General features: G+C 33.2%; 1 protein-coding gene across 3 annotated transcripts in view; it reads left to right on the top strand.

Moving 5' to 3' along the window:
* The window catches only part of LOC149412272 (serine/threonine-protein kinase OSR1-like), a 36,939-nt gene extending 22,939 nt beyond the window's left edge, over positions 1-14,000 (top strand). For all 3 annotated transcript variants that reach the window (XM_089646004.1, XM_089646003.1, XM_089646005.1), the window contains 10 exons: positions 2,805-2,929; positions 4,413-4,506; positions 4,959-5,103; positions 7,340-7,508; positions 8,375-8,522; positions 8,975-9,168; positions 10,594-10,680; positions 12,167-12,243; positions 12,426-12,618; positions 13,337-14,000. In XM_089646004.1, the coding sequence (XP_089502130.1) occupies positions 2,805-2,929; positions 4,413-4,506; positions 4,959-5,103; positions 7,340-7,508; positions 8,375-8,522; positions 8,975-9,168; positions 10,594-10,680; positions 12,167-12,243; positions 12,426-12,618; positions 13,337-13,408 (1,304 nt within the window). In that variant the 3' untranslated portion in view covers positions 13,409-14,000. The remainder of the gene's footprint in view (positions 1-2,804; positions 2,930-4,412; positions 4,507-4,958; positions 5,104-7,339; positions 7,509-8,374; positions 8,523-8,974; positions 9,169-10,593; positions 10,681-12,166; positions 12,244-12,425; positions 12,619-13,336) is intronic.
* The last annotated feature ends 2,114 nt before the right edge of the window (positions 14,001-16,114 follow it).

Below are 16,114 nucleotides of genomic sequence, written 5' to 3'. Positions count from 1 at the left end.
AAATATAGAACGATTTCTTAAATCTAAAAAAAAATTAAAAACAAATGCCATTAGCCATTGGTAACTGTTCTATGATGAATTTTATTTAATTTACAGTGTAGAAAGATAATAAATACATTTATGACCCTGTCGCGAAGTAATACCTAAAACCTATGAATTTGTTGAATTCCTGCCGAAAGTGTTTGTTGTTTCGATGCACGCATGTAATGTGATAATGGGGTAATTTAATGTGTAATTTACAGTAGTGTGATGTCTAATGTACTAGGTGTTACATATTGTGAGGTGAGGAAGGACCCAATCTCGTAGAATGCGGCCGCGAGTAGAATCAGTGGCCGCTTAGCGTAAAGAGGAGAGCAGGATGTTTGTATCAAGTTGATGTGTTGCGTTCTATTCGCTCCGATTAGTTTATATGAATGTTTGAATTGGTTGAGTCAATCATTGGAAAAATACGATGTACACAAACTTTTATCGTAAACATACACACGACGACGTTAATAAGAAAATATTTCTTTGGAAAGTATAATAATAATAACTTTGCGTTTAATCATTTTAGAATGTGACTTTGTTTACTCGCATCATTTGTTATTCTAACCTTTTTATGTAATATTTCACTAGGCGTTTAGCGACAACTATTTGAGACTAAATCTATTCCAGAATTTTTTGTCGAATTATTGGACCATAAAGAAATCTTCACTGACTAAAACTTGTCGATCATTATGTAGAGCAGAGGTTCCCAAAGTAGTCTTTATGGACCCTCTAGGATCGAAATCGACTTGCTGGGGGTCCATGTCGGGGAGAAAAAAAATTGTGGGTCCACGAAATTCAAATACGAGGGGACCCTTTTTACATGAAGTCATCAACATTCAGGAATCCCGTAAATGACACAATACAACTAACCCAAATAACACAATTTACATAATACTAATAATAGACTGAGAAATTACTTATTCGATATTTGTAATTTTACATTTCGTAAAATTGTTCCTTTTCTTGTCAGAATTAATATATTGAAGCAAAACATTGCACATTGGAAGCCGCGAATATTCATAGTTCCCCGACTTGTTTTTGGAAAACGTCCAGGGTAGTGACGTTTTGGTTCAACATTTAAACGTTCTTCATACAGACTTCAAAACTAAGTTTGAGGACATTTTGACCATGAAAATGGAACGTTGAAGAATATCGTATGACAAGAAGAACTGATCCGAATAAGCACTAATAAAGAAATTAAGGGGCAGTTTTAGCTGTCTGCACAATGTAAAGACAGAGAAAGTACATATATCGCCACCCGGTTATTGGGCAGACAAGGGAAGGGAATTTCATTACGAAAAACTAAATGTTTATCACATGGTACGTTAATAGGTTTAGGAAAATTATAAAAATTCGGCAGGCAGGGGATCTCCGGAAAAAAATTGGCAAGTGGTCTACTGGGCAAAAAAGTTTGGGAACATCTGATGTAAAGTTATAGAGATTTTGTAATTATTACTCTAACGTATAAAGCCAACGCAGATATAACATAGTAATGCGTAAAGCCAATGCAGATATAACATAGGAACGGGTACAGTCAATGCAGATATAATACAGTAACGTGTACAGCCAATGCAGATAAAACATAATAACGTGTACAGCCAGTGCAGATATAACTTAGTATGATTGTGTGCGCTACCTATCTGCGCCTGAGGCAATTCTAATTAGCCACTTAACCTTTATCATTCGAGAATTGTGTTATCCTTAAAACGTGCTCCTAATTCATTGATACCAATACCCAGTATTGAACTAATATTTTTGGTATGATTAGAATACAACTTTTTGGAATACCGCAGGGAAAATATCATAAAAATAGTGATTCAGAATTTTTGCTCTGGAAAATTTCATAAATCGAAGTCTATTCAGATAATTATATAAATCGTATTCACTATTGCTATATCTTTTCCAACTACATGGTAAAAATATGCAGTAAACAGTGACTGTAAAGCTGTGAAAGCCTCAAGTAAGACATGAAAATACTTTCCGACAAATTAAAGCATTTCTTTCAGCATACATAACTTTATATTTCCTATGGACTTAAGTTTCTACTACACACACCATTTGACTTTCACAGTAGTTTCCAATATAAATATAATTACATAAATTTTTTTCATCTTACCTTTTTTCAAAATTGTACCCGTTCATTTCTCAAACCGCCCAACTGATTTCAATGAAATTTTGTGAATGTGTGTCGTTGGTTCCAGCTTTTCATCCAAAAATACATATAACCACAAAGGTTATCATCACTACATAAAAGGCGGTTTGTGGCAGGACCTTATACTCGTATTATAAAATGCATCCCAAATGGTTGAGTTAAATTTTAACTGGTTTCTAATCTTAATAAATTAAAATTCAGCTTGCGCATGCTCGACAAGTAGTCGCCCGATAACGCTGATAATTTAGTTTCTTATTATTAGTACCAGGAGTGTTTAGAAATGTTTAAATGGTAGAAGTTGGGAACGCCTGAGGAATACTTAACGCAATATCTCTGAGATAATGAGATACGGAGTCAAATTGAAGTCGATGTAATGAAGATTTTTAACAGTAATCCTGTTGTATACAGTTGTTAATGGTGAAAGAAGTTAACTTATTTTAATGATGTGAAGCATTTTATAAAAAAATTCTTTCCCTTTATAAATAACCAATTCGGAATACAATGGAGACAACTTTAAAATCGAAATGTTTTGACTTACCCATATAAAAATGTGTTTGTGAGACAATTGAGTGATTCAAAACTAATCATTATTTAATGTTATATATTTACAAATTTACCATTATAGGCAGTGGAGCCACCGCAATAGTGTACGAGGCTTGGTGCAGGCTGAAGGAGGAAAAGTGTGCCATCAAGATCGTGCAGATGGACAAGAATAATGTCTCCATTGATGAATTAACAAAGGAAATTCAGGTTTGCATCATGTAACTCCTTCTATATTTCTATTACGAATACAAAAGTTATGTTGTAATTAATTAATTTCAGCATCAAAATACAGAGATACGTACATCGAGCGAATGAGAATGAGTTTTAGGATTTAATAATTTTAATACCGTTGGAGTTTTTTTATATTTGTACACCTATTTTATAAAAAACATGTATATATTACTACAAAGTCACTCGGGAGGAAGTAGAACAGAAATAATCCTTTGGGGGTTCAAATGTCCGAGAGATCAATTGGAGGAGGGATCAACTGTCCGGTTAATCAACTATCCGGGGGATCAACAGTCAGGTGAATTTTTTCATACTGTGTATCCAGATGAAGAGACGGTTTGTATCGAAATAAGTTGGCACCTGTACAAAAATGTGAATAAAAAGGGTGGTTTATTTGTTGTATAAACTTCAAAAAACTGTAATTTCCAATCGAATTTCGAAATTTTTACAAGATATTTTTTTAAATGTTCTATATTTTATATCATTTTAAAGATGTCGTAAAAACAAATATATTTGAAAAGAAAGAAACCTTCCTATTAGAATATATTATAATAAAACAAATAAAAAACTTTATTCCACTTAATTTTATTTTGACCGTAACCGGTTTCAGCTCGTCAAAGCCATCTTCAGACTGGTACACAAAATTCTTAGTCTACGGTTTATATACACAACATATGGTGGAGGGGGGAGAGAAGTAGAGTTAAGACCATCCCTACTTCAATGTAAACATGTACCCCTTCAATAAGTAACTTTGTAATTAATAAGCTATTAGTATTAGTTGCTAAGTCCCTACTTTCTTAATTCTTATAATAATTTCTCAAATGTAAACATGTATCTTTTCAAAAAGTAAATATAATCCCATCATAAATAATGATTTGATTATAAAATTAGGTCATTAATAATGCATATTACCTGTGATGTTTTTTCCCTAATAAATATTGAAATGAGCTACAAACCCAAGGTAATTAGCTTACTGGAATTACCAAATATTTAGAAATTCGACAATCTTAAACGACTTACTAACAAATAAAATTGATTAAAACCCTATAAACTACCCCTCTCCCCCTCCCCCATATGTTGTGTATATAAACCGTAGACTAAGAATTTTATGTACCAGTCTAAAGATGGCTTTGACGAGCTGAAACCGGTTACGGTCAAAATAAAATTAAGTGGAATAAAGTTTTTTATTTGTTTTATTATAATATATTATAATGGAATTCCACCACGAATTATCGGTCTCAAAAATAGAAACTTCCTATTAGATTTATGTATTTGAAATATTCTTTAGTGTTTAAATATTGCAATATTTTAATTTCAAACATGAAAAAAAACCATAACACAAATATTAATTATGAATGAAAAAGTAGCAAAATTTCACAAAAAAAACAAAAAACACAGACCTTTTATTTAAGAGTTATTATGTTTTCAACTTACATACTTATTTTTTTCATAAATTTTTCAGGCAATGTCAACGTGCAACCATGAAAATGTTGTCCAGTACTATACCAGTTTCGTCGCAGATGATGAACTGTGGTTGATCATCAAGCTTCTTGACGGTAATACAATGTTTATGAAAACCCTGTACAGTTTTTTTAAAGTTTTTCTTATATTTTCAACAATATTACTATTTAATTTATAAACAAAACGGTTTATTTACAAACAATTTTTGCTGTGTTACTATTATCACGCGTTATATTATTGAATCTATAAAATAAAACTTGTGAAAGTAAAGCTCAAATAAAAAAATGTTTTACTACAAAATCGTCTCCAAACGTGATGTAGATTCACGAGACACACTTCCAAACACGGTTTATAATTAATTACACATGCATTAATACAGTGTAAATATTTTAATGAAGTAGTTATATAAGTTAGAAAGAAGGATATAGACAGGCCGATGATTCATCGATCAGATATTTGGTGGAGTTTGCATACCGCTATTACCAAATATTATAAACAAATGGGTTCTTCGCAATAATAATTTTAATTTTAAAAATTGGAATTGTAGGGGGGAGTCTTCGCGATATAATAAAACATCGCCAGCAGAACTACGATTGTGCGAAGGGAGTGCTGGACGAGACTCTCATTGCTACGGTCCTGAAGGAAGTGCTAAAGGGTCTGAGCTATTTCCATAAAAACGGTCTCATACATCGGTAAGCAATAATTAACACAACCGCCTTTATTAATGTATTTCATAATACTTTTATATTGTCCACAAATAATGTGATTGGCGTTTATCAATGCGATTATTTTATTTTGCAGCAATTTATATTTACAGTGTTCATTGCGACATTGCATAAATGTAACAATAATGTGAAAAATCACGGGATATGAAAATTTAAAAAGAGTATTTCCCAATATAAATGTGAAAACAAAAAAAAAATTATCTTCAATAATCGCAAATTCACTTTGCGGCGTCATTCTAATTTCATGAAAATAAATTACTTTGTTTATATCACTATTTAATCAAAATAATCGATGTGTTTCGAAACCAATGGTTCCTTCATCAGGATAAACGTATAATGAAAAAAAAATATGTAAAGAAGAGTATATTGCCACGGCCGAAAATCAAACCCAATTAACTGCTTGGAAGGCAACTATGATAGCCTACGGAGGAAGCCCATTATTTTCAAAAGCAAATCAAAGCTCTATTAATTTCTAATTTATATTGGATAATTAACAATGTGCTGCTTACTTTATTTTGCGATGTTTTCTTTTGTATCTGCCCTTCCGTTGGTTCCTAGCTTTTTTTCCAGTGACAAGAATTTTTTCCCGCCGACCAACCGTTCATGTGCTGCTGGCATTGGAATTTCGCCCTAGCTGACATTTTTTATATGCGATTTAAAGCATTATGCCATGAGAAGTGCGTACAAATTTTGAACAGAATTGCTTGCGCTTGAAATTTTTAAAACTTTATTTTTTAATTTCATTTTTGATTTACCTAAAAAGGGGTATGGTGTTCCAAGGGTTAACTATTGATAGTAATTATTACGCTTTCATTCAAAAATATTACGACAGAAAATAACACAGTATTTCTTAAAGTAATAAATAAATAACTTCTGACTATCTGTATCTGTTTTCCTTCCGCCTGCATTCATAAATTTGAGTAATTTAGTATGTATAAAAATCTTATTTAACTTGCAAATCAATCTAAGAAAATAGCGGCACACGGAGAAAAATGAATACCTATTGCTTATTTATTAAATTATTTTAACAATTTCGGAAAGCATGTTCTTAAAAATCCTAATATTTTTGTATATTGACACGATATATTATCAAGGTATACAAGAATTTACTAAAAATATATTTGATTCTTAATAAATTAGTAACACTCATTTTTCTCCGTGTAGAATAATTCTAGTAATTGATTCCGGTGGTATAATTTTATGAGTCAACTTAAGCCCTTTTTAAAATGCGTTTGTTTTACAAAGCGATTAAAATAAGATGTGTATTTTTGTTATTTGTTTTTGGGGTGTTATGCCGTGTTGCGCTATCTCCTTCTTTAGCCAACGTTTCGGACAGCGTTACAGTGTCCATCATCAGGGCAGATGTGTGATGATGATGGACACCTGATGATGTACATAAACAAATAACAAAAATACTTTTGGCCGTGAAAATCTTAAATCATATTTAAGATGTTTATTGATGACCAGGTTATTCAACCTTACAAGTATTAAGGTCGGGGTGTTTCAAACTTGAACATAACAAAGACCGGCCCAGTGCAGGCGCAATTCGAGCAGTCCGCACGGAGAAAACTTACTGATATAAAATGTTGCTAATTTATTAGGATTCTCTTCAAATTACTCATAATCCGGTTGAAAACGGGATCGCAGGCCCGAATGAATTAATAGGTTTCTTGATAAACTTTTATGTGTTCACAAAAATTCTAATATTTTCGCATATCATCATTTTATATTATCAGGACAAACAGGTGCATAACCACGTGTTCCGATATAATGGATGTAATAAAAGTTTATTATAAAACTGCTAAAATACGTGTTTAACAGCATTTTAATAAATCAGCAAAACTAATTTTGCGTATAAACATGATAAAAAGTCCGCGAGCAGAGCCTCAAATTATGGGAAAGGAACGAAGCGACCCCAACCGGCGTTTTTGTGGCTCGGCTCGCGGAATTTTTCTCATGTTTAACACAATACAGCGCCGTTGAGGTATTTTATAAACCCAGACGCCATCTTTGACCTACTGATCACTGTTAGTAACTAATAACTTAAACGGAGCAAATGTAAAAATGATCAAATGTGATGAAATGAAAATTACATCGACGTGATACATGTTTTTCCTATTTACCTACATTTGAAACGTTTTAACAATTGTTCACTGATGACTGAGTTATCAAACACCATATTTGATTCATGGCATGTTCATAGGGATATAAAGGCCGGAAATATTTTGATTGGAGAGGATGGCCAGGTACAGATTGCTGACTTTGGAGTGTCAGCCTGGCTGGCCACTAACACCTTCGACAAGACCCGCCAGCAAGTCCGACACACTTTCGTGGGGACACCTTGCTGGATGGCGCCCGAAGTTATGGAGCAGGTACGTAAATACCTATGTGTATTTTTAAATCGTTAACTCCACACAGAAGACCCTAATAATTTAACTCGGGGCCTATTTCATCTTTAGGGATGATGTGTAGAGGTCTTTTGAGGAAAGGGGGGAGTGAACCTGTTGTGGGAGGAAAAAGACAAATCATTCTACAGCCGAGCTGTTGAATTCTAGAACAAGTCGTAGAAACGAACCTTTCTCACCTGGCAAATGTTAACTGTTCATAATATTATGTTGAGCTCGCGTTTGGAAGGTTTCCCAACAATACACCGATACCTAGGGGATCAATGACGCTAGTTCCTTCGAGTACCTGCCATTGGAATACCGGTAGAACAAGTACAGCTTTCTCACTTGACGAATGTGCTCTAAAGATTGCAATCCGTTTGTGAAGATTTGAGAATCCATCAAACGGTATTTAAAATATTAATGGCTAATTAGACTTTAAAAAACATTCATACATGAGGGTTCAACCAGTCTGTTCAATGCATCGGACTTAGCCGTTCTGAGTGTGAGATGCATAGATATAACATGTGAGATGCCCCTGTGTAAAATTGACCCTTGATATGAAAATATAGGCTACACTATACTACAGGTTATCATCCATCCAGATATATCGGAACTGTCACCGTTATAGAGCCTTCTGTCCGACAAACTCTAAAATGTCCCGACAAAACCTATTGTTCTGATTTAAACCTGCATAATGCAACAACAGGTTGATATTTTTTTTACTAAGTATTTAATATATATTTTTTTATTAAATAAAAGTAGTGGTGTAAAGAAAGTTTTTATTAATTTTATTTTATTAAAATGACGCCACACAGGGTTTTTGCCATTATTGAACATTTTTTTGTATTCAGGATCGCGGTTACAGCTTCGAGGCTGATATTTGGTCTTTCGGCATAACTGCCATCGAGATGGCCACTGGGAAGGCTCCCTACAGTGAATTTCCTGCCATGAAAATACTCATGCTCACTCTGAGAAACGATCCTCCAAACCTTGATAGTGGTACGTACCTTACCTTTATACGTGTCTTATATCCTATTTATTGTATCATATCTATTATTTGTCGTTAAGTGGAATGCGTTCATTGAATATTATGTAATAAAATTTGTCTTGGTCATCTACTTAAAAACGTACTAACGAACGAAAATAATGTAACTATTATTAGTGAGAATTTTTTGTAAATATCAATAATGTTACCAAAAACAATTACACTGCGCTAGAACAAACAGGTTAACCGGATAAAACTGAACAATTACAAAACAGAACATGATAACATTATAGGTGACCGGTCAGTGGTTGAGTTAGCATCGCGTTTGGGTCCCACCCAGGCGTCGTACGTTCAATTCCTCGGCTGGCTAAGTCTTACATAACGATATGAGCAAGATTTTCCAAACCCACAGCCATATAATATATATAATAAAATACTTTTTAAAGAGCTTTTTGTCTATTTATAGTTGGCAACTACAGAGATCAGTTCAAGAAGTACAGTAGCTCATTCCGGAAGTTGATAGCGGACTGCCTGCAGAAGGACCCAACGAGCCGTCCGACGGCAGACGAACTGCTGCGCTACCGGTTCTTCAGGAAAGCTGACAAAAACCTTATCGTGAACTTTTTTGCCAGACACAGAGCTGAAATGGCCGCTATCAAAGTAACAATAGTTCAAATTATTTTATCTCATTTTATCATTTGAACTTCATGGTTCTACGACAAAACAGAACGCTAAAGAACTGTGATTAAAAAACAAATTTAACCTAACCAAACCTAAAATAACAGTTTTTTATTTTTTTTATTTTACCGTCTTATATTTTGTCAGTGTTCTATTTTGTCCAGTTATTGAACTTCTTTATCATCACATTTGCACAAAATTAACTTTTTATAAATATTTAATGATCAATAACAGCCCTACTTAGTATTTAACGATCAATAACAGTCCTGCTTAGTATTTTGCTTATCACACTGAGCACAATATTTTTGGCACATTTCCTTCATGCTCATTTACATTCGGCATGCTCTATAAGAAGCAAAGTTATTTGTAAACCAGTACCTAATTATTATTTTTATGAAGGACAAAATAAATTAACTATCTTATTAGATCAATATTTATATCAGCATATTCCCACGGTCTCTTATGAACATTCCAAACGTCCGTTGATATAGTTACATACTTTCAGACTTTTTAGTAAAAATATTATCTGCATTTTTATTGTATATAAGTACCAACTCCGCGTCTCTGCTTATTGTTATTTTATAATCCACTAGTACCCGGCATTACTCGGGTTTATGAAGAGTTTGGAATAAAGTTTTTTTTAAATAAATTTAAGTATTTGATTTACTTAATCGTACTTCGGGCGTCGCCGACTTCCACTGCAATTCACTTCCACGTCATAAATTCTCATTTTACCCTTTTCGTCGTTCATCTTTTGGCCATATTTGATGACCTGATCTTAATAGCCAGATACTACTTCATCACCTTTCTTTTTCCCATCTAGTACCATGAAGTATGCCACATCAGATTTCGGTATATTCCTCTAACCTTACATATGAGTGGTAAATACATAAATTTGAGCAATATCGCTAATATCCCTATCATTAAATTTTGTTCACACAAACACTCTTCGTCTTCTTTTATCTACTTGGAAGTGAATGGTTGAAGAAGTTGTGGATGCCCGAAGACGACATGGCACGATCAAGTGAAACTAATACTTATTTGTGGTAAAATGAGGTGTAAGAAACGGATGCTTAGATTGTTTGGATATATATATTGTATCTGAACGTGGGTGTGGATTTCGTGTGGATCAACGGAGAAATGAGTGCAATGAGATTATGAGACGTGGAAGTGAATGGTAAAAGAAGTCGAGGACGCCCGAGGAAGACAAGGCACGATCAAGGGAATTGAATGCCTTAAAAAATTAACTTTTTCAATAATTCTCAACAATTTTATTTTTTCCTACTTACCTGAGCAATGCCGGGTTCACTTCAGCTACTCATTAAATAAATATGGTTATGTTCGTTGGTGAACTGCCTAAAACTCAGGTACTTACTAATCCGATTTAATTGTTTTTAATTTTTACAGGAAAGTAATAAACAAATTAACCACCCATCACAAATGGCCAATAGGGAATGCGAATGGGAATTTCCTGACTTTGAGCATAATAATCTTGTAAGAATATTCTCATAGTAATTATACGTGTAGTAATATATAATATAGTACATGCAAATAAATCGTGATAAATAATTGTAGGGCTTTCTTGAATTAGTCTGCTTTACAAAACACAACAAAACCTTTTCCTCACATTCTTAATATACTAACGCTGGTGTACCACAAGGATCAATTACGAGTCCATCTTTGTTTTCAAGCACATTTGACCTACTGTAGTCAATTGTTTAATATATTAGGCCTTGCGCATTTCTTTTAAACGACTCGGCAAATGCATTCAAAGCATTCGTGTGCAAATAACAAAGTTAACGGGAAAATAGTTTTGTTGATCTCTACCAACCATAGTTTTTATTATTTTCAACTATATATTTTCCCATTAACGGTCCCTCTAAAAATATAAATGCACTGGCAAATTAATAACAAAAATCACCAATAACATAATATTTCATAAACTCTTGTAGGTAAATTATACTTGAGTATCAAATCAAGTACATCTAGCCAATCTATTACATATATATATATTTTATTTTTGGAATAACTTAATGAGTAAAACCTCCAATTGGGATATTTAATTATTGAAGACAATATTAGCGATTCTTAAAAGAAAATTTGAAAAAGAAAAAGAAGATACCACTAGCTCAGTCGGTAGAGCGGTACCCTGGTAAGGCAAGGGTCGTGGGTTCGAGTCCTAGATATGACCGTATCTTTTTCTGTTTCAAGTTTTCGTTTAAGAATCGCCAATAATGTCTTCAATAATTAAATATTACAATTTAAATTTTACTCATTAACTTGTTTCAAAAATAAATTTCATCCTAGACTTTGCAGAAAACGTGAATAGATGTCGCACATTAAAATTAAAATAAGATATATTTATCCAAGACACTGTCTAGATTGCATTTAGTTTGAGTTAAACCTTGTGTATACATAAAGATAAAGTGAAGATAATGTTGGTAGTTCTTATTGTAAGTATTTTACAGTTAAATACGACCGAAGGAGATAGGGTTTCATTAGCTCAGTTGTAGAGTGGTGCCCCGGCAAGTCCTAGGTGTAAACGTATCTTTATCTGATTTTTTTGTTTTAAATTTTGTAAAAATTTCATTCAAGAATCGCTAATATTGTCTTCAATAATTGAATTTTACATCTATGTATTGCATTTTGTGAGATTGGCTTATTTTTTTCTATAAACCTACTTCTAAATAAATTTAGTTAATTTTTCATTCTTTTTATGTATCTTCCAAATTGGGTAGTTATAAACTATTGCGACTCTATTATCGCTAATAAATATTATACCATACAAGTGGTTCTGCTGATCTGTGAGCTCCATGGAAAATGGAAACTTCACTTTAATTTATGCGCCTCTTTCTGAATGTCATTCTGAGAAAGGAAATAATTTTGAGCTATTCACGATAAACCCTGTGTAAAAAAAAAAATTAATAGTTACTTTAATTACAAAGATAAAAATATTAATCTATTATTGTTTCATATTTAGGGTCCCCAACCTGAAAAGATCGACAAAGAGAAACACATTCAACCGTTAGAAAAGCTTCATATTCACTTAATTAGAAGGTAACTAATGTTTTGATAAGTATTACAAATCAACAAATTTTCATCTAATGTAATTTTTTCGCTATCTGTAAATTCTTCTTTAATCATTTGTGGTGGGGAAAACTGATGGGCATAATAATAATATAAACATTTTGATATTCTAAATATATGGATATAATATAATATATGTATTCTTATTCCAGGAACTCCATTCTGGAACTCGAGACAATAGACTTTGATTTCCTCATCGGCAAAGATTCAGCAGATGGAATCGCCAAAGAATTGGGTGCCGCAGGGCTCGTGAAGGAGGAAGACGTTGGGGCCGTCTCCTCAAACCTAAAAAAGCTAATTATGGAATGCCACCCTATGTCCATCCGATCTATCAAATTCCCCCTGGTGAGTAATGAATTAAATTTTCATATTGCATGTTAATGAAGTAAAATCAATAATAGATACGTAAGAACATTAACACAAAAAAGTACGTAAATCATTGCATAAGATGTACTGTGGCGGGGCTAATCGCTAAGCGCAGAATATTAGTCATTTCTTCCATTGTGGGGTTTACAACGGTAAAAAAAACTTCACCCTCAATTTTTATGTCTCGACAGACAGAAACGTTATAAGGATTTCATAGATACCAAACAATGTAATATTTTGTACTTACTTTTTCGACATTTTCATAAATGCACAAACTCACAATGCGTCGAATAATCTCACAGAATGAATATTTTTTTCTAAAACTCTGGTGGTAAGAATCTGAAGTAATCAATGTAACCCATCAGTACTTCAATAGGAATCAAATACGAATTTGCGTACATACCGGAGCAAATTTTAATGACACAGTTTTAAGTAACAAGCAAACCACGGGTAAGTTATTTATAAAAAATCAATATGTAGTAGCAATATCGAAATATGCAGTATAGGTGCCCACCACCCTACACATGACATGTTGATGACTTGTGCGAAATTATCATAGGAGCAATATTGAAATATGCGGTGTAGGTGTCCACCGCCCCTACACATTGTTGATTACTCGTGCCAACTTATCTTTCCCCGGAGTCTTTTGCTGTTGGTTATTTACATTTGCATTATATTATTGTTTTTGATTTTACAGGAATCTTACGGTGACAACAATAATTTTAATAGCAAGTTCTTGCTGGGATTCGCCAAGCTGTTGATCGATTAACCTTAATCCATGACTAAAATGCAGATGTCTATAATATTATATAAAATGTACCAAATTTCAATCTATTCAATGGTAAAGTATTGAATATTGTGCAAGAGCGACTTTGCTATATATTTTCCAATATGTAACTCAACCAAAGATAATACATATTATTATGCAGTGAGAAGAATTTAAATGGAAACAAATTCTATACATTCCAAAAAATACATTTAATATTCTTATATCATTGAAAACAGAATTTAAGTGTTTTGTCAGTCAGAGTACAAAACTGCAAATCTTAATTTTTAGTAAAATGAGATGTTGGTTGAAATATTTTCGTCATGAGTTCCATCAACTTTTCCAATAGAAAGTAAATCATTTAAAAAGCAGTGTAAACACCGATCTACCTGCTAAGAACTTCACCAAATCCGATTTTTGTCTCTTCTGAACAAGACTTTGAAGATGGCAGTTTTGCACACCGACTGACGATATGAATCTTCGCTTATTTATTTTATAAGTATGGGTAGCATTAATCTATTTTAAATAAATTTGTCAAAATATTACATCTTTATTCAATTATCAATAAATATATTTTATAAGTATGAAAATACTGACTTGTGATCTCATGTTGTATGTAATTTGTTATGAAAATGTAAATAAAGATAAAATAATATATTATTTAATGTTGAAACACAGCATGACCTCACTTATCTCATTCTTACACCCCACTCGAGCGATGGCATATTCACAAAAACTTTAGGTTCTAGACTCGCCTGCGTTCAATCAAAAAATCATGTGTCCAAATATCAATACAGAAATATGTTAACTGCTTACTGTGGTTAATAGCCAATGAATTCACCCACGTTTCTGAAAAAATGGTACCGTGTAATACAAGTAAATTAAACGATTTAAAGGGAGATACATGTTTGTAGGTCAGATTTTTTCAATAAAGGGAGCTATATCATTTACACCATTTTCAATTGACGATATAGGTATTATCGTCTCCGAAACACGGAAAACCAAAAAACCTCTTATGGTATTTTATTTAGTCATTGAAAAAAACGAGTTTTAATGATCACGTCCACAAAGTCAAGATGCTTTTGAATAAAGTTATTTTTTAAAAAGCACATTCACAGTTTTATCTTAACCTTACAAACTTGTATTTTATTCAAGTATGGTTTTGGCTGTTCGTTAATTTTTCAAAAAAAAACTTATTTTCAAATAAAATTAAACGAAAACAACATCAATAGCAATGCTTTGGTTATAACTCATTTTTAAACAAGTTTTTTTCACTGCAAAAACCATCAAAATGTAGCAATATCAATACTTTCTTATCAAAGTTAAAACTAATATCATATAACATTTTTAACTGTCATTGTCAGCTGTAAAGTTAATATCATATAATTCATTCCAAATATGCGTGTACGCTTGTGTAACATGTTGTTAAATTTCTAAATTAAAATGTTCTTATTGATCCGCAAGCGTCCATAGTGTATTTCCATAGTGAGACAATTTTGATTGTGATATCACGTCTTTGGTGTACCCAAATATGCACAACACTTTTGCGCATGTGTGGGAATACAAGTTTGTTTGCTGATTTAGTTCCAGTACGGGGTAGTATTGGTAAGGTTGTTGTAAAGGGTAAATGATCTGGCGGGAATTTTATTCATCATAAAAGGAGTGTAATTTTGTACATCAATGGCACGGATGTGCGGCAGTGAATAGATTTGGAATCATGTGAACAAAAGCACTATGGCAGGGACTCCTCTGTTCATATTATGAAGAAGATACTTAGGTCAGTTGTTTCACAGAATTCAAACAATTCATCAAATTTTTAAGTTTTGTGAAAGTTGTTTTTATTTTAATTCTAAGAAACAAATGGCCGATACTGAAAAAATAACAGAATTTTAACTTTGAAATTTTTCATATTCTGTGAAACAACCCGTCCTTAGTGATGTGTCATTATAATCTGTTAAAACAATGATACTCAACCTTTTTCTTCTGCGGGCCACATTCATATATTTGTAAAGCTACGCGGGCCGCAACACTATACTGCTATGACAAAATATATCATGAAACCCACCACCCCCGTTTTAAAAAATTCAAAATGAGTGCTCCCCACAAAATATTTGAAATCCATGGGGGGGGGTTGTTACAGTACTTCGCTGAAAAAAAAATTCCGCACAGCCAAAATCATCATATGAAATTCCCCCCCCCCCACAACAATTTTTCGAAATCCATGGGGGGGGGGTAGCTATTAGGTAGGAATTCCATTTCGAAAAATTCCTCACATTTTTCCGGTCGCAAAAAATATTATATCGCCTTTTAGATTTTTTCGTCGCCGATTCTCGTTCTGAGTAGCCTAAATGGCGATAAATCGCCTTCGGTTGGCAGCACTGGTAACCATTTAACTTTGGAGCTGTCAAAAATGTATGTGTTGCCACGAGCAAAATTATTTGCGTGCATATTTGTCTGTCAAATCTTTGTTTTTTGGAGATAGATCTAGCGTGTGCAGTAGCAACACTCTTATACCAGATCTGATGTTGACACGACAACGGCTATCCTCTTCGGGTTTCAATGTCTGTAAGTCAAAGTCACAATTAATCTCAAATTAACGTGATATAGAATGCCAGATTTTGTAAATCATCTTCCTGATATTAAATGTATTGAGGGCCGCACAAAATAGCTTGGCGGGCCGCATGCGGCCCGCGGGCCGCAGGTTGAGTA

Source organism: Hesperophylax consimilis, chromosome 23 (assembly GCF_061612785.1).
Source record: "Hesperophylax consimilis isolate HC1 chromosome 23, BYU_Hcon_1.0, whole genome shotgun sequence".
NCBI lineage: Eukaryota > Metazoa > Arthropoda > Insecta > Trichoptera > Limnephilidae > Hesperophylax > Hesperophylax consimilis.
The sequence above is the reverse complement of the archived record's forward strand: the minus strand, read 5'-3'. Positions and strand labels throughout refer to the sequence as shown.